We start from the raw sequence: 19390 nt of genomic DNA, 5'->3' as shown, positions 1-19390 counted from the left end.
TTTTGGGAAAATAATGAGACATCTTTAATCATAAACCTACGACCAAATCATTTCTTAAAACAACATTTATGTTTAGATTATTTAACTAAAATGTTTTTGTTTTATCACCATAGTTTTCACTTTTATGTTTAAATGTTTTATTTTTACTATTTCTCCCTTCATTGGCGTCGTAATGAAGAGTTTCCCTGTCGATTGCGTTGCGGACAATATCTTTGGAAGTGTCCTTTCCCGCGACAGAAGTAGCATACCACCTCTTCCATACTTCTCTGCTGTACTAAATTTACTCGGTGCGTCTTGGAGTATTTACGTGGATGATTACTCCTACAATCTTTTGAAAACTGACCTAATTTTCCGCACTTATGACATCGTCTGGTCTAACGATAATGGTTGACCTCCATAGGTTGATGACTCGCCCCTACTTGATCATCCCTATTTAAACGAACGTTGAACCCGTTCGTTATTTGCCAAAAACGCGTCATCCAGCTTTGTTCTGTCACTGCCAAAAGTAATTGCGATATCCAGAGTAGCTGGATTATCTCGCATGATTTTCATTTTGAGTTTGTCGAGGAACAAACCATCTACATAGAAACCGATTATTTGTCTTTCCACGGGTTCGACGTCCCGTTGCTGGCCTACACACGCTTTTACCTTAGCCAGCAAGCGTTCGGTGAACACTTGAACCGTTTCGTTTGACTTTTGTTTAACTTGACGAAGCAGAGAGAACGCATGTTGCGGGTCGGTTACCTCGGGAATTCTTGCCGTTAGTTGGGTTTTACATTCGTCCCAAGTTGCCTGATCATTCCCGGTCAAGTATCTCTGAATATAATCACTCACAGCCCCTTTACTGGACTGATACGCAATTAACTTAACGCGACCTGCGTTCCCTATCGCACGCGTCAAGACAGCATACTTTTCCACTGCCTTGATCCATTCTTGAAACTCTTTTGGATTCCCCCTTAAAGATGAAATAACTTGTGAAACACTTTGCGTGCCCACGGTTTTTGATTGATGCTCCGCTAGAGCCTGCTTGTCATGACCTTGATTCCCAACATAATTCGATAACTGCCCCACGTTGTGGACCAAAGCCTGGAAAATTTCCCCCCACTTGCTGGTCATCCATACTACCACCAACAAAATCAAAATATAGACATACCTTCAAAATCTGTTGCAAACGTCGTTGACGAATCCTGTTCACGCGGCAAAAAAAAAATACTAATGTAACACTGACACTAGATAATTTGACAAACTTTTATTTCATTATTTTACAATGTATGTGAGAGACTTGAGGCTTGCGATGTTTAAACAGGAAGTTTAAAAAGCACGTAAAAAAAAGAAAATAACCAATGAGAGTCGAAATCCGTACATGACAGATATCACTATAATACGACTTTGAAAGTAAGGCAGTTCCATCCTTTTGTAAAACAGTCTAATATATACCTATCACATTCATGTTTGAAGGGTCTTAAGCTTTTACAAACCATATAAGTCAGTATGAAAAACTAAACGGAATGAACAATAACAGATTACGTTGTGTAGTTTACAAATTCTAAGCTGGTTTAAGGTTGTCTTTGGACTGAGTTTGCATCGTTTCAATCTACCAAATAACAGTTTATTTCAAATGCATTGAAAAGAAACGAGAAATTTGTAATGAAAGGTTTAGTTTTTATATTTATCAGTTTTAATGTGATATTAAATAGAAACAACTTATTAATATGATTCAGTAAAAATTATTAGTTTGAAAAATGATAAGAGCGCCCTCTACTATATCAATAACAAAGATGGCGGAACGTAAACAAACCACCTCGCCGCGAAATTGAACTTGTTCTCATTTCCTGCTTATTGTACTTTATAGTCCGCACCCTCTCTGGAAGGTCTATATATCATCCGTTTACAGTGACAGTTTAAATTTCGTCGACAATCATTCTGGATTGACTCTATGACAACACCTAACTACTGTTTTAATTGTTAACTTGTTCTCGTATTGAATATGCACGAGATATTTGCCACTGGACGTTAAGCAACCAACAATCGATCAATCTTGTTTGGAGTCTCTGAAAGCATCATTTAAGACGAATTCTCTGTAAGGACCAGAATTTTAATGAGGGGGCCAGACATGCATAGTCTCAGAATTTGGTCATACTTGTATACAGTCTATTACCACCCTACAATAACTTAAACAATAAAAAAATTCAAAGTTTCAGTACGGTTGCCATGGTAACCATTCATGCTTATTTTCATCCATTTTACATGAAAATAATACCCTTTTTGGGCCATTTTCTGTAATTCAAATCTCATTATGCATAACTGATTGGGCAATAACAAAGAAAACATGAACTTAGTATAGTTTAATCATGTCATAAATACATCTATTGGTACATCTATATTTCCTTACTATAAAAAAAATATAGAAGGTCACCCCTCCTTTTTCATTTTTTTAATATGTCAAATATTGAATGGATTTCTAAGGCTAATTTATAAAAATGCACCATATCAGTGATAAAGTTATTACTCTTTTTAAAGAACATTGTTATTATGCTGTCCAAAATTTTAAAAAAAATAGTGGGGTAAGAAGTATTTATACTTTAACATGAACCCCAAAAAGCCCCCACCGAGTTGCACATTTTCTTCATTTGGCACATATCAAGGTAAGTTTTTTTCATTTTCTTACATTCAATCATTAACCAAAATGTTCAAAAAGTAAAGGCCAATGAGATGCTATTAAAAGCAAAAGATTGATAAGGACTTTTAGATCAATACTCCAAAGGTCAAGGTCAGAGGTCAATGTCAAAGATCTGAAATATTGACATTTTTGCCAAAATTTGTAGATTTTAAAATGATATTCCTGACTGTTTCTTTAATGTTAATAGTATATATCTACATTGGTTATTACTATAAAGAAAGAAACCCAAATAAGACTTGCCAGATGTAAAAATTCAAAATTGAAGGTCAAGGTAAAAAAAAAAAAAAAAAAAAATACTCAACTTTGTCTTGTTTTGGTCTAGAAGAGTAACAGATCTTCTTGAATTGCAATTTTTAATCAAGCTAGTCAGTGAATAAGGATATGTCCTTTTGATGTTAAAAAAAAGGTTCCAATTGCACTTTCAGGACAACTTTAAACTGTCAAGGTCAAATTTGCAAAGTTCAAGTTTTTGCCTTGATAAATGAGATAAGGGTTTTGTTCGTACTAGAATTAACAAAAAAACCATAAAAGTACACATATATTAAAACTGAATTATCTATAAATATATTATTCAAAAAATTGTGATACTAGATAATTGAGCTCAATTTATGGAAGACACTGTTTAATCAAAGTTATAAAGAAACACTGTCCAAAATCTCCTGTTTAAGGCATCTTTTATTATTTTCCTCTTCGGCAGATCTGAAATCATCAAGGTCGGTCTTTCGGTCTTTGAGTGCCAACCTTGAAAAATATGCTGTAATCTGCTGCCCAGTTAAATATTCCTTCCTTGAAAAAACATATTTCCCCTCTTCTTGCAGCTGTCTCATCTCATCAGCTGCTTGAAAGGGATCGACTTTTCTACCTGATACCTTCCCAATATCAAACTTCTCCTTCATGTAATTCACTTGAGATTGAGTAAAAACTGTTCTTTTCTTTTTACCTTTCAGTGCCCATCCCTTTACTGATTCTGAGGTTCGGCAGTCATTAAAGTTACAATCCAGTTGAACCCTTGTTCCGTGAAACAAAGAATTAACTTTTTGTCCATACATTGACTTGGCTTTATCTTCAGTTGTTTTTTCATTGTGATAATCACAATTACCAACAATGATGTGTTGCTCCAGTGCACATTGAGTTTTAAAAGCTCTTGTGCAGCCATCTTTTGGGCAATCATATGGCTGATTGATGGAGTTCTTCTTTTGTTTTTTGGGGTTTGGTTCTACAAGTTCTTCTTCTTGTGCCATAACTGAAATGATTAAAAAAAAAACATATTATTTTCTAACACAATTTTATAATTTTATTTCATGTTCAAATATGATGAAATTATTACCAATAAATAATAACAGTCAACTGCAGAAATTCTCTTACTGAGAAAAATGCAAAATGTATTACCCTTTAATTTTACTGTTTAGTCTAACCTTCCATAGAAAATGCAGATAAAGAAATCATAAGCATGCAAAATGCCCTCTGTTTTCAGGATCATAATATGTTCTGACTCTTCTACGTTTGAAATTTTGAAGTTGAATTTGTGGTTATCCTATTATTAGTTAACTCTTTTTAAAGTACAATACACAGGTGATATATCCTGTCCAGTACTATATATTCAAATTTACAAAAACCTTAACAATAAAACTTTCACCTTTTCTCTTCCTGTGTACAAGGTTTAGCATTGCATGCAACCTCAAGCTTCCAAAACATTTTATAGAATCACAAAATAAATTATTATAGAGCTTTGAAAGACCAAGATGTATGTCTATGGCACAGGTTATTTTTACTGCAATGACATGTAGGATAGATTTCAAATGATTTTTTTGTGTACCCTTTTAAGGATGTGATGATGGTGTTACACATAAAAAAAAATATCATGCAATTCTTAGGTTCAAAAGTAAAAAAACTGTTTAAATTTAAATTGTTAAATTGTTTTAATAAATTGTAAAAAAATAAAGTAAAATTTAGCCATTTTTTAATTTGGGACTTAATGCAATTTTCATTTTTAACATTTTGAGAGAAAAAAATGTTTAATTCATATAAAATATCTCAACATTAAATTATTGCGTTACTGTAACATCTCTGTTGCATTTTTCGAAATGATAAAAACCTCGCAATAATTTCTGAATTTAGAGTAGCTGGTTATTTTCAAAACAAATGGATTACCTTCTACTTCCAACAACTGAGGAGCTGTAATTGTCCAATCAACTTTAACCAACAGATTGGTTCTTTGCTCTGTGGTTCCGATGTTTTCCCATGCTATCCGCTTTCCTACAAAAATTATATACTTATTAGTCACCAATTCCTATGGTCAAATTGATACAATCTCAATGTATTGCAACAACTAGTTTAAACTTCAGTGTCAGACAGAAATACTGTGACAATTTTTTTGAAAATAACACATGAAAGACACTTATATTTGAACAGTTTCTCCATAATTATCAAGATGGAACCTAGTTACTGCTTTATTTGACATTTCTTCAAAAGAGTAGAAAAATAGATCAAAATGTTGCACAGGCTTTATCAGAACCATACCAGGAGAATTATACTGATTTTGATTGAATTTTTGTTGGTTGGTAATGAAATGACACTTTTGAGCAACTTTTTGAGGATATTTTGGGGCAATCTGGTTGAATGGTTGGAGGAAGCAGGGGTGACCTGAAAATACCACTAACTTTTTATAAGGAATCTTATCTAGTATATTGGTGTCTATAATGCCCGATCAGAGAATGAACATACAAACTTAGTGCTGACTGGCTAGTGATTACAGTAGCAGTTTAGACAATTGGCCATCAAGGTCAAAGCAGTAACTATTGACTATTTGTTTAAGCATGAAAAAGTGCAATAAATTAAATGTACACCTTAACCATGTTAACCATGGCAAACAAGCAGATGATATTCATTGAGACACAAAACTACATGTGTTAGTTATTCATAGGTCAGATTCATAATTCTGTTTATTACCTTCTCCTATTCCATATGCCTTCCAAACTGTTATTCCATTGACATCAAATGAAAAATTATGCAATTGAGTAATTCCAGTAATTGGTTTAATCTGTGACTTCTCTGCATCCAAATTAGTAACAATGTCAACAACTCTAACCCTAAATGATCCTTTCTGTTTAACATCTATAGCCTGTAAAAATAAGCAGAAATGAAAATTAGAATTGCTATGTTTATAACAGGTTATTACTTACTGGGTATGCATAATAAATACCAATTCTCTTATCATATAACTATGCATAACATCTTGGCTGAAATTAATGCATACCAATTCTCAAATGATGATTTGTGTTCTTAGTGTATTGTTGGTTGTTCATTATGTCGTTTTGGTGGGTTATGTCATTTTAGTTGATTTTTACTGTAGTGTACACACTGATATGTTAAACCTTGCAATGAATAACATGTGCCTGTCCCAAGTCAGATGCATTGTTATTTTGGAAATTTGTGTTATACATTAATTAGGTTGTAAGTTTTTTTAAGGTGTTTAAAAATAATTTTTCACTTATTTCAGCCCTGTAAACCATTCAATGCAGTAATGACTTTTTTTTTCTATTAAAGGTCATACAGTGACTTTAGCTGATTATATATCTCTTTATGGAGATTTGTTTCCTTGACAAGACGTTTATAACACTCTTTTTGTAATTGGCATACTTCTTACTATGTCAACTTCTTACTCTTTATTTTTGCATATAAAATTAGTATTTATTCAGACTCACCTTTTTCATCTCCTCTGCAGATGTGACATCATGTCCCTCATTAATGTATCTTCTAACACATGCCTTGATATGTGAAGCTCTGCGGTCACATGGACCTACAACACATTTGTAAACTGTCATTACATACAATGCAATGGTTGCAAATCAATATGAATATATATACATTTTATATTTGAGAAACTACCAAAAAAAAGTTATTCTCCAAATATCAGGATCAGAAGACAAGACCTTTAAAATTGCTTAAAATAAGTACCATTATTCCATTATACATGCATGCAATTCGGATAATACATTAATGCAGTTGTAGGTCACAAAATGTAAATTTTGATAATTCTTTTCCCATCTGAAGACAACAAAAAAAAAACCTTCAACTAAAATTGACTTGTATGTATGTGCCTATCCCAAGTCAGGACCCTGTAATTCAGTGGTTTTCATTTGTGTATGTGTTTCTCATTATTTTTTTTTATAAAAAGGCCGTTAGTTTTCTCGTTTGAATTGTTTTACATTGTCATTTAGGGCCTTTTAAAGATAACTATGCTGTATGGGCTTTGCGCATTGTTGAAGGTCTTACCATTACCTATAATTGTTAATTTTTTTGTCATTTTGGTATCTTGTGGAGAGTCATCTTTTTTCAATTTATTGAAATATTTTTTATTTTGAAAAATAAATTTGAAAACTATGAAATTTTACCTTTGCCATCCTGTGCTTCACTGAAATTGTATGTTTTCAACTTATCTCCTAGTTCATCTTTAAGTGCTACCATCATCATTGTGTTCTTATAACATCCTGCATTATCTGAGAAGAAGTTTACCTCCTGTATATTTGGTAGTTGTTTTCTCAGGTCATGGACTACATCACACAACACAGAAGCAGTAACAGAACCATCTTGAGATATCTAAAATATAAAATGACAATGTTTTGTTACTTATAAAAAGCAATTTGTATGGCAAGCAATTTTGCTATTTATTCTTACTTCAAGATATCTCATAAACCTTATAAGATATCTTATATAGTTTATCAGATATCTTATATAATTGTCTTTACAAGATATCTCATAAACTATATACAATATCTTATAAACTATATAAGATATCTTATATAAAAGTTGTTTATAAGATATCTCATATACTTTATAAGATATCTTATAAACTTTAGGAGACATCTTATAAAGTATATGAGAAATCTTAAGATATCTTATAAACTTTAGGAGATATCTTATATATATATATGAGATATCTTATATAATATATGAGATATCTTATAAAAATGAAATTATATAAGATATCTTATAAATTATATGAGATAACTTATATATATTATATCAGATATCTTATATATATTATATGAGATATCTTGAAATTCGAATAAATAGTAAAACAGCTTGCCATTCATTTGGATAAATCTTTCTTAATCTGTGATGCATTGAGTTAAAACATGCAGCTCAAAAATGATACAGAAATAAAGAAAAAGGAAATCAGCATTCAGAATTATAGAAAAATGATTCATTGTAAATTAAGAAAGTAATTGACTGCTTTTATAATGAATTATTGAGATAAAACAACCTAGACACCTTTTTTGCAATAATTCATGAATTTACAAAAATTGAAAAAGATTACAAATTTTATATCAAAGTTTTGATATTGAAGTTGAATAAAAGTTAGCCTTATTTATATGCAAAGAACATTTTCCAATTACCAACAAATTTCTGAAAGCTAATAATTATCTGAAGAAATTCGATTTTTTCAAAAAGCTGAACACTGGAAATAATAGATAATTATATATCCCTTAATAGCTTTGTTCTTTAAGAAAAACTAGCAATATCTTTTTATTACCTGGGATGAAAAAATGTGTACATGTGTAATTGTCTTTAGTTCTTCCCCTTGTTTGTATAATGTTACTGAAATGTGCCAGTTGATTCCACGTTTGGCGAACCAGTCACTCTGACCTTCTCTAAATTTGCGTGGAAGAAATTTCATCGCCCAGTCACATGTGATTAGTGCTTGATTTTCATTTAAATTCTTTAGCAGATCTTGTTTTGCACCTTCTTGATTCCTAGCTCTCATAGCATGACTTTTCCAATCTTTTATAGCTTCTACAGCATTTTCAACCTGAAAAAGTAAATTATGGTAGGAAAAGTGGTTAATTCCTAATTAACACACAGTCTTTCTTTTTAAATACAATTCAACAACCTTACATACAGCTATACTATCAATCTCAAAGCAATTCACACTGAAGTCATTTCATGTCTACTCTATCAAGGGAGGTTACAGTATTTTTATGATGACAATTTTTTGTACTTGAATGTAATGGTTCATGACCACAGTATTGAACAATTAGCTAAGACAATTTAAAATTCCTTTGTTTACTTCTCCATTTAGTTAAGGAAATGGAAATAAGGTGATTGAAATTACCTGGAATACAATGGAATCTTTATTGTCCCATGTACCATTCTGTGTTAGAGTACTTATTTCAGCTAAAAAGTCTGTCAAGTCAATACACTGTTCACAACTGTGTGTATGCTGGGTGTTACAACTTTGGGAGAAGCACTTTTCACTATCACTTAGTGCAAACATTTGGCAATGATCTGGAACAGCATTCTCTTTTTGGATATGTACCTTTTGATTTAAAAAAAAATCTAAACCATTAGAAAGATTTGTTCCAAACTTAAGAAATTAAAAGGGTAAACAGATCTGTACATCCACACAAAAAAAGATCACATGTAAATTACTAGGTAACCTATGGGTTTAATTATAAACACAGCCAACATCATAATAATGTAAACTTGAGTCTCCATTGCTCAACTGAACAATTCATTGGTTAAAATTCCTAGTTATTTTCAGACCTACTACATGTTGTTTGAGTGAACTTGTATATTTGTTATTTTTCAAAGAAGTACTTCCATTCAACATGTTCATTGTTGTTCAAATGTGCCTTATGGTATCAATATATGTATATAGAGTGTGGTGACAATTACAGTTAGGTAACACTGTAGTTCAATCATTGACATAAGCTAACATGTCACTTTCAATTTATTTAATTATAATGTTTCTTATAACATGATTTAGACTATCAATATGTTTTCAAATACCTTGAAATCTGATTTGATATATCGCTTCCCATTTAGCAATTTGGATTTCAGTTCTTTCTTCTTTTCACTGGATGTGCAGAGTTTTTCTATGATGGTTTCAAGATCTTGAAATGCCTTTCCACCCTCTGCGATGTAATAGTCAAGTCCCTCAACACATTTCCTTACTGAGGCAGAACAGTCATTAAGGATCTTATACATTGTACTTCTTCCTACAATTATTACAATATAATAAAATTGAGAATGGAAATGGAAATAATAGTTGATCATACACATATATATAAATTTCAATTTGATAACACACCAAATTTTTTATTGTCATTATGAATAAAATCAATAAATTAATGACTACAACATCCTTATTTTTTTAGAAAAATCTATTCTATGTGAGCAATGTCTTTTTCAAATTAACAAACATAAGCTGACGAAGGTGTCCCATGTTTCTTGTATATTATGTCAACCTGAATTCAAGATAACTATGTACATGCATATGGAATTATAACTGTTTCATGACTCTCAATTTCTTGTCAACCCTTTATTTATAATTTGTTAACAGCTGTATCAAGGGCACCAGGCTCATATTTTTATCAACACCAGTTGGGAGTTTTGTCATCAGTGGGCTCAAATCTAAATAATTATTAGTTTAAAAGTGTTTATCTATCTTTTTATAAACATACCTAAATGACCAACATTTTCTGATTCACAATACTGAATGTACTGATTTACAAGAGATGAAGGTGCAAGACTTCGAATCAAATTCGGCACAGCGACTATTTCTCCAGTTGTAAGCTTCATAGTTTTCATACCAAAAGGTAGATCTTTAACAACATCTGAACTGATAATGAAATCTATAAAGTGTTCCAACTCTGCTATGTCTATCTTGTTTCTCGTTAGTCTTTCTTTGGACACAGGGAGACCACAGCCTACTTCATCACTGTGCAGTTTGGCAGCATAAAATCGGTACTTTGTCAGATCCGGTATCATCTAAAAAATAAATAAAATTGAATAGATATAAAAGCAACATAAATACTATACTATCAATAAAAATAAATATCTTGAAAATTTGGTCATATATGTATTGTATTTAAAGCTTTGCCATCATTAAAGGTTGATTTTACTCTTGCAATTTCAGTGAACCTAGGGAAGTGAAAAGAAGCTAGGTAAACCTAGCTATATTGGCGACAATAAAATTATGTTTTTCTAAGGCCATGCCTTGAACACAATACAGTTATCTCCACTATATTGCCATATATTCAAATAAATTTGATGTAACAAATATTTTGGCTCATTTCTGGGCCTTTTATAGCTGGGGACTATGTGATGTGGCCTATGCTCATTGTTGAAGTCTGTACAGAGACGTATTATATATATATACAGTTGATAGTTTCGGTGTCATTTTTGTCTCTTGTTGAGAGTTATGTTTCATTGGCAATCATACCACATCTTCTTTTTAATATTATACATATATATATATGACATATGTAACATGCCAATGAGATGCAACATACCTCTCTGACCTCATTAAAGCTATAATTTCTGGATAAAACTGATAGGATTTGCCTTCTTAATGACCATGTTTCTGCTGAAATATATATGTCCTTCAATATAAGTGCTGTTTGATCATGTGTAGAGGACTTTTCAGGTGTATGTGCTGAAAACACAGACTTGAACAACAAATCTTTTAAAGAGTCTCCCTCACCAGGGCAGATGGTTTCACAAATGGCTGACATACATTGTAGAGCTTTTGACAGGCATCTCTGCTTGGTTTTATCTGTAGATGATGATAATGGAATCAATTTTTCTTTCACAGGTGACACATCTGATATGGCCAGGAAGGAATTCAGCTTCTGTAACTTGTCCATCACACAAACTGATGCCTCTGAATATTGGCTGTCACCTGTCTCTAAGCACATACTTTCACTCTCTGTTTGACTCTCTCCATCTGTTACTGTTTCCTAAAAATAAATATGCTTCAAGTAATATACTCTGATTTGGTTATTGTCTTATCATGCATGAATTACAACTCAACAAATAACAAATAAATCACATTTTTGCAAAAATACAATACAATTAGAAAAATATGTCCACATTGTACATTGATGCCAGATTGCAATCTCATTTTTTATTGTCATGACATAAGGGAGCCAACACATTTGTGTCAAAACCTTTATTTGGCATTTGGTTATATGTCTCATTAACATGCCTTCATCTTATTTAATCCAATACATATCCATTCAATACTTTGAAACTTATTTGTTGAAGTTAAAGATAAGGTCATCTGTTATAATGTGAAAATGAAAAATACCTGTTGGTGATCATTCCAAAGTTTTGTACATGAATCAGAACTGTAGCATTTGTCTTCTCTTTTCTCTCCATCAATGTTTAAAGCTAAATTTGTGTTATTGTCAATCTGAAAAGATAAAAATTACGGTAATTATGAAACGAGAGCTGCATTTTACACATAATTGGACTAAATACTCTACCATATTTGTACTCATTTTTTATTTTCCATATATTATGTTTTGCTATTGGGAGTGTTCATGAAAATCTGACTTTGCTACTTTAGACAAGAAACCATTTTGCCTTCATTTTCAAGAAGGTCTGTGCTATACTTATTTGTTCAGTATTTATTTTATTTGTATGTTTAGTGCTTTCAATTTGTGCATCAACTATTAATGATATAGAGAAAAGTCTGCAAAACACCAAAGATTTATATACAAAATGTCTATTTTCTTGTATGTAATAAAATGCTCTGTGTTGAAAGAGGGGGCGTATAGTATAACCTTTACTAATCATATTTTGTTCTGTTACTCTTATACTTTTAAAGCAAGAAATATAGATCTAAAAAAAGAAGATATGGTATGATAGCTTTTTTGATTTTTTTGAATATCTACATTTATTCATTCACTAATTCTTTCAAGTTCCAGATAAATTCAAATATCAAGATTATTGAGTAAATTAATATCACAGGATAAAGTTATACAACCTATACAACCAAATATTGCATTTATGTAATTATGTGTTTTATAAAAAAAAAATGATAACAGTATTTAGTTATAATTTTGAAAGTTCATAAATATTTTCTAATATATATTATATATATGTTTTGGTCTTATAACTGGCTTTATCAGAAGTGTTTCTAATTGAATTAATAGCATTAAATGCAATTTATATATATCAAATGAAAAATCATTTATCAATATATTATAAATTATTGCATATCAATATAATATTTCCTACCCACAGAAAGTAACCAAAAGTTTATAGTGTGCAATAAATTCCAATATTGCACTGGTGCAATTAATCTTCTAATTTCATGATGTCATCAATGACAAAATCTTCTTAGTTTAAACCAATTTTTACTTTTCAGATATTATATTGCTATGCAATAAAAGGGTTATTGCATGAAATTTGGGGAATATTCATGCAATAACCCTATATACTTATCATATATATATATATATATATATATATATATATATATATTTAATACAGTATAATAATATACAAAATACCTCTGATAATGTCTCTACAGAGATTTCCTCACTTGGCTCTGAAACCTCAAGATGTGCATCTGGTTTGCCTGATGACAAGTGTTTTCTGCAGTTTGAACAGATAGCTGTTTGTAAAGAAAAAAGCATGCTTCATTTAATAATTAAAAAAAACCAACATACATACAATATATTATGATACATTTTATAGGAAGATAATAAATATAAGCAATAAAACTTTGCAAAGTCGAAAGTTGACTTGATAGAATAAATTGTTGTAAATAATATTAAATAAGAATGTACATACTAGTCATACATGAAGTTGCTATAAAAAATCTTAAAAATAAATCCAAGCACTATATATTGATTTTGGTGTAGTTTGCTTGGAGACAATCCTCTTATTTTTTATATCTATAAATGAAGTACATGATTGTGTGTAATGTATAATCCATTAATCACACCATTTCATGTAAATTATTTCACTCAATTTAATTTGATGCTTTGTTATGATATACTTTTTATCTGATACTATTTTAAGGTAAATCACATTTGCATACTAGATAACATTCTAGCAAATATTTCTTTAAAAATTACTTTGTTTTTATAAAATGCAATAGTTTGATGTGTGCTTACTAACTGTAATATAAATTTACAGTCAGAATATTTTAAATTGCAAATTTTCTGGGTTTTAGCAGCAACTTCTGCCAGCCCATTAGTTTGTAAAGGGAGGTAATTTGACATTTGTTATAAACAAAAAATGTTTGTGAAAGTATTTTCAAGTACTGTTTTTCAGTCTAACATCTACAACAGATGATATACAATCATAATCAACAACTCAGTGTTAGTATAACTGTCAATTCATTAATAATTTCGAAAATATATTTGGTGATTCAACTACTTTATTCAGCATCTGTTTCAAGATGAAATGGGGTCAGCTGTTACGTGTATTTTACAGATCATTCATATATATTTATATTCAATTATAAGGCATTTGATCATCAAGAAAATGATTGGCAATGAATTTGTATAATACTTACGGGTTCCAATAGCCAGTACAATGCCAGTACTGCTGTGAATCTTCAACATGGCATCCTTTGTAATATTTCTCTCCGCCCGTGGAGCTGTCTTCTTATGGTGTGAAAGTAGTGTTGGAATAGCACATCGAACAGATTTATTCTTAGACCGGTTTTTAATCAAGATTTTCTCCAAATGAACATTACAGACTGAAAAGTTTTTGGTTCTCTGACAGAAAAGCAGACCAACTTCTGACAATACTATGTCTGATATTTCCCTATCTATGTCACAGAGGCTTTCATAAGAACTACTACAACACACAGATGTGTCAATACAACTTAAACTACAATTCATCTCACTGTTTTCTGGTTATTTCTCAACAAGGTGCACACATATTACCATCTACTGTCGTCTGTTATGTTGTTATGGACAATAGCTTGTTTATTGCTTCTAAATAAATGAGGCAATAAAAGGGAAGTAACTCTCTGACAAAAATGATGCTTATTTGAAAATTTTCAATGGTGATTATATGAAAAATAATGTTTACCCCACTAATATTTTTTTCTTAATTGATTGTCTTTGGTAGCTTGTTTTAAAATATCTATACTAAATTTAATGATGTTTGGTGCAATTAATATATTTTGGCTGTGAAATTTCCAAAGTTTTTTAAGAAAAATAATACAAAGCCCTATACATTGAGCTCTCATACAATTAATCAGACCTCCAAGGTAAATTTAGACAAATTAAAATATTCATTTGGCCATTTCAAAATTATTAATTTAGTACATATTCACTCATTTAAACAAATTCTCTGCAATTTGTATCTTTTATCAAGAAACTCATTTTTTAGTTCAAATTACAATATCAGAAATATGACATGCTGTTTCCATAGCAACCACAGCAACACTATCAGATCTAAATACATTTTTGAATTACTATTGCCGAATGAAGTGTCCCTGCAAAATTTTTTGAAAATCTGTGAACGTTCATGTCTTTATGAGTTTGATCCTTAGGGAGAACTGGTGTTAAGATGTTTGTGTGTCCTCTACTACTTTTTCAATTTTTTTTACATTGTCTTATCGGGGCCTTTTACAGCTGACTATATGCGGTATGGGCTTTGCTCATTGTTGAAGGCCGTACGATGACTTATAATTGTTAATGTTTGTGTCATTTATGTCTTTTGTGGATAGGTGTCTCATTGGCAATCATACCACATCGTCTTTTTTACATGTTCTTGTAGTTTGATATGCTCTTTCTCAACATTATCAGTTCCTAAGCATTTCTTTCAATTTGATCAATAGTGATTAAAACTATTGCTTGCTTCATATGTCTACTTACATTGGCAACATGGTCTGTCGTTGCAACATTTTCCATTATGTTTCCATCCTGACCTAAACGTCTCATCAGATGATAAAACCTTTCCTTCTGCATGTAACGTTTGAAGCAAGGCATATTCCAGAGGGTTAAAGAGTTAATCAGCTTATCTGCTCCATAACGCCAACACCAACGGCAGCATGGATTCTTCCATGACATTCTAAAACTACATCAATGTTTGTTACATTTATTACAACCATGAATAGTCTCTTCCCCCTTGTTTCACATACTGTGTACAAGATTTACATGTTTATTTTGTTTTCTTTTTAATCTAGCATGTCTATGTAAATTAGGATTGCACATGTTCATTAGGTTAACAGCCAAAGCTTAGGTTTTCCTTTTTGTGAAACAGTAGCCATTGATTAAGTGTGCGACAGAATTAATCCTGAAATCAAGCTGAGTGTATCTTTTTTTCTTCTTTTCCACCTTGTTGAAGTTGTCATATGTTATGTACCTGGTGCAATAAGGAAATAACAAATTTTGACATTCTGACATGTTTCTTTTGGGAGTTTTCACTGTTATTGTTATTAAGCTATCATGTCAGTGTAAGAATTATCACTTTGAAACGAATATAAAATCTTATGTAACTTGATTTTCAAATATCATACAAGCCACTGCAGTCCTGAATTTCAGTAGATCAACATAAACAATAATGGTTCCCTGCTTAAGTGCCTCTCAAAGTACTGCAAACAATCATTGCGAATAAATTGCAGCAAAAATGTGTAATCAAATATATTTAAGTAAAATAGAGAACCATTTAAAATATTTAGATATATTGTATCATATAGGATTAATAGATACATACAATTTGATTTCAATATATGGTTTAATTTTAAAATAATCTTTTATAACTTGTATTTACAACCATTAACAATATGCTACCAGTTATTGATTATTTAAATTTATAAGTTTTAATAGTTTTTCATACTTAAAAATAATATTAGTGATATCATCACACGAGCTGCTGCCCATCTCTTTTTCATGTGGTACTGTTTCAACGTTCCAGTTATATGAACCAATTTCAAACTTGGATTATTGCTGTTTCGTATAAACTTCCTGTAATGAATATTCGTTATTTATACCTCTTCGTGTCGATAGCTTACAATATTTCACTTTAGAATCTTAAATAGCCTGATGCTGGTCCAATGTGTCTTCTTTCTCTGTTTCTTGAGAAGTATTATTTTACTCTTTTTATTCACTATTAAATGTAACAATTCATACATATACGCAGGGGGAAAATGGTGTCAAAAAAGGTACCGCAATCGCACAAGAATGCTATAGAACACATCTAGAACTTTACAAAAAATGTTCATTTCATCTTCCTCCGTATATATTTATTGGATGGAGCGATTCAAATGAGAAGACACAGCAATTTTATTTGGACAACAACATACTAATATTTTGTACATTTGTTTCTTCTTTCAATTGATAATTACATTGGTGCATTTATATGATCAAGTTCTTGTGCATCAATAATCGTGATGATATGCCTCCTTCTTGTTTATAGTCATTATGTTGAAATTTCATCTTTCTAATAAATGTAGGAAAAATAAAGGCAACAGTAGTATACTCATAAATCCAAGGACAAAATCGGGGAAACAAACTTAAACCGAGGGAAACGCATTAAATATAAGGGGAGAACAACGACACAACACCAAAACGCAACACACACAGAAACGGACCAAGTATCAGACAAAATCCCACGAGAATAACACGTATAACATCTAAAACAAATACATGAATTTGGGATAAACAAGTACCGTGCCACGTCTTATCTTAATATTTCAAAAATAAGAGAAAACAAACGACACAACATTAAAATGCAACACACACAGAAACGAACAATAATATAACAATGGCCACCTTTCTGACTTGGGTACAGGATATTTTTAAAGGGAAATAAATGGTGGGATGCCAAACCTCGCACTTTAATGGTCAAGTTAAATATAACATTGAAATGACAACATAATATTACAGGACTACAATACAAATAAATAGGAGAACATATTAGACAAAGAAACACATGATTAATAGATAACAAGGCAGCACTCGCACCCGCAAAGTGGAAAGGGATTAATATAAGTTGCAAAACTTGTTTCCCAATCCACTATAAATAAATATGTTTAAACTAGATAACAAAAAGAAACGGGTTAAAATTCAATACGTCAAAAACGCGCCTCGTCAACACAAGACTCACCGGTGACGCCCAGATATAAGAGATCGAAAGTGAAAAAAGTACAAAGGTGTACAGCACTGAAGATCAAAAGTTGAAAAAAGTTGTGCCAAATACGGTGTAGTTTTTATGTTTGGGATAAGAACATCCTTATTATTTAGAACTACTAATGCTATTGTAAACAGTAAATTTTATCAAATGAATATGAAAGAGATATACATAATGAAACTGAAGTATTAACTAATTACTGAAAACTAAACCCGAATACATAATGCTAAGACCTACACAGAAGAGACACACCCGACTCAGTTCAGGCCTAATGGCAGTAAATCATAAATTTTAAAATGACGTCACATACGACTGCGAAAAGGCACAAACATTACGGCACATTTGAATTTCTGAAATTTAGAAACAGCATGACGTCACATATGAAAAACTATAATTCAAAAGTAAGATAGAATTAGGATTGATTTAAGATTATATTAGAACTAAATACTGATATTACATTTAAACAATGCATATTGCAATACTTATTAATAGCAATTAACTATAATATATATATGTCCAGTTTGTTATCAATCCAACTTCAAACGTAAATTATCGTACAAAATTAAATATAATTAATAAAGGCGGTGATTAATTTTTCTTTCCGTAACTCCTAAATATAATTAAAAAAAAGACGTCAATTTGACAAAATCCGATGAGAATTACAAATATCACATTAAGCATTTAAACTAAATACATGAATTTTGGATAGACAAGTACCGTAACACGTCTTATAAATGTAGTAATGCGAATTTACATTCAGCAAAACAGTCACAATCGGGAATAAGTCACGTTTGGTAATTAAAAGATTAGACGACATCATGATAAACCACGTAAAAATGTCCTTGGCTAGTTTGGTTAAAGACGCATCGTATGGATCCATCAATTTGTGTTTACGTAGTGTCAATTTTAATCTGTCCTCCTCATAACTTTGTTGGAGCAGTTTTTGCGTAAGGAGCACACGTTCCATTTCAAATTAATAAAAAAAAGTCGCACTTTGGAGAAAAATATCAACTTTTAGTTTTCTGTTCAGTATTGATCTGTTGAATGAAGACCATGAAAATCTAGATGTCTGACCTACAAATACAAAAAAACTCAAAAATTATCAGTGAAGAGAGCAATACTTTGGCTATTTTATCATGTTTATGATTATTATGATAAACTTTCATTTGAATATTCATTGTTTGTACTCTTATTTTTTTGTGCTATGTGTCTATGATTTACATATTATCGGTTCTTGTTGCAGTCTTTTGAGTTATGCTCATTGCAACAAATGTTTACAATTTGTTCAAATGTTGTGCTGAAATTAAAACCAATGTCGGGTATAGGGATTGCTCATTGTCAAAGGCTGTACAGTGAACTATTTTTGTTAAATTGAGGCAGCTCGCGGGTTTTTTTTTGCGGGGACTTTGAAGACAATGCAAACAATCCTGAAATAGTTCAGCTCAAGGAAGACTTCAGTATTGTGCGGCCCATATGTGAAGAATGCATTGGTAGAGGAATGAAACCTGCAACCAAGAATGCCAAAAAAGTTAAAAAGTCAAAAAAATTAACATTGAACTGTCATTGTTGTCATGTCTGTTGTATTGTACTTGAATTGGAATTTGTCATAATTCCAGATAAAGCAAAATATACTGACATATTAAAGGTATTAAATCAGCACAAGCGCATGTCATCATTTGTGAAGTTCTGCAGTTTGTTTTTGGAAGGTCTTTTGTTTGGAAGGTTTTTTTTCTTCCTCCTACCCATTCTGTTCTTAATAGTTGTCCGTAAAACGAAATGAAAAAAAAAAGAAAATCTTTAATTTTGTTTTCGTCCTCCTAC

The 19390-nt window shown here is 31.2% G+C and overlaps 1 protein-coding gene across 1 annotated transcript; it reads right to left on the bottom strand.

The window, feature by feature from the left end:
- Positions 1–2993: 2993 nt before the first annotated feature.
- LOC134717854 (uncharacterized) lies at positions 2994–14368 on the bottom strand. The gene is made up of 13 exons (XM_063580350.1): positions 13998–14368; positions 12985–13088; positions 11775–11879; positions 10978–11424; positions 10147–10453; positions 9473–9681; positions 8796–8999; positions 8217–8492; positions 7075–7279; positions 6385–6479; positions 5630–5801; positions 4832–4936; positions 2994–3923 (listed from the first exon to the last, which is right to left on the bottom strand). Exons 1-13 carry the CDS (start codon positions 14326–14328, stop codon positions 3313–3315), a joined length of 3171 nt encoding a protein of 1056 aa, XP_063436420.1. The 5' UTR covers positions 14329–14368; the 3' UTR covers positions 2994–3312.
- Positions 14369–19390: the final 5022 nt, after the last annotated feature.

The sequence above is a fragment of the Mytilus trossulus genome, chromosome 5, assembly GCF_036588685.1.
Source record: "Mytilus trossulus isolate FHL-02 chromosome 5, PNRI_Mtr1.1.1.hap1, whole genome shotgun sequence".
Lineage (NCBI taxonomy): Eukaryota > Metazoa > Mollusca > Bivalvia > Mytilida > Mytilidae > Mytilus > Mytilus trossulus.
This window is presented reverse-complemented; position numbering and strand designations above follow the sequence as displayed.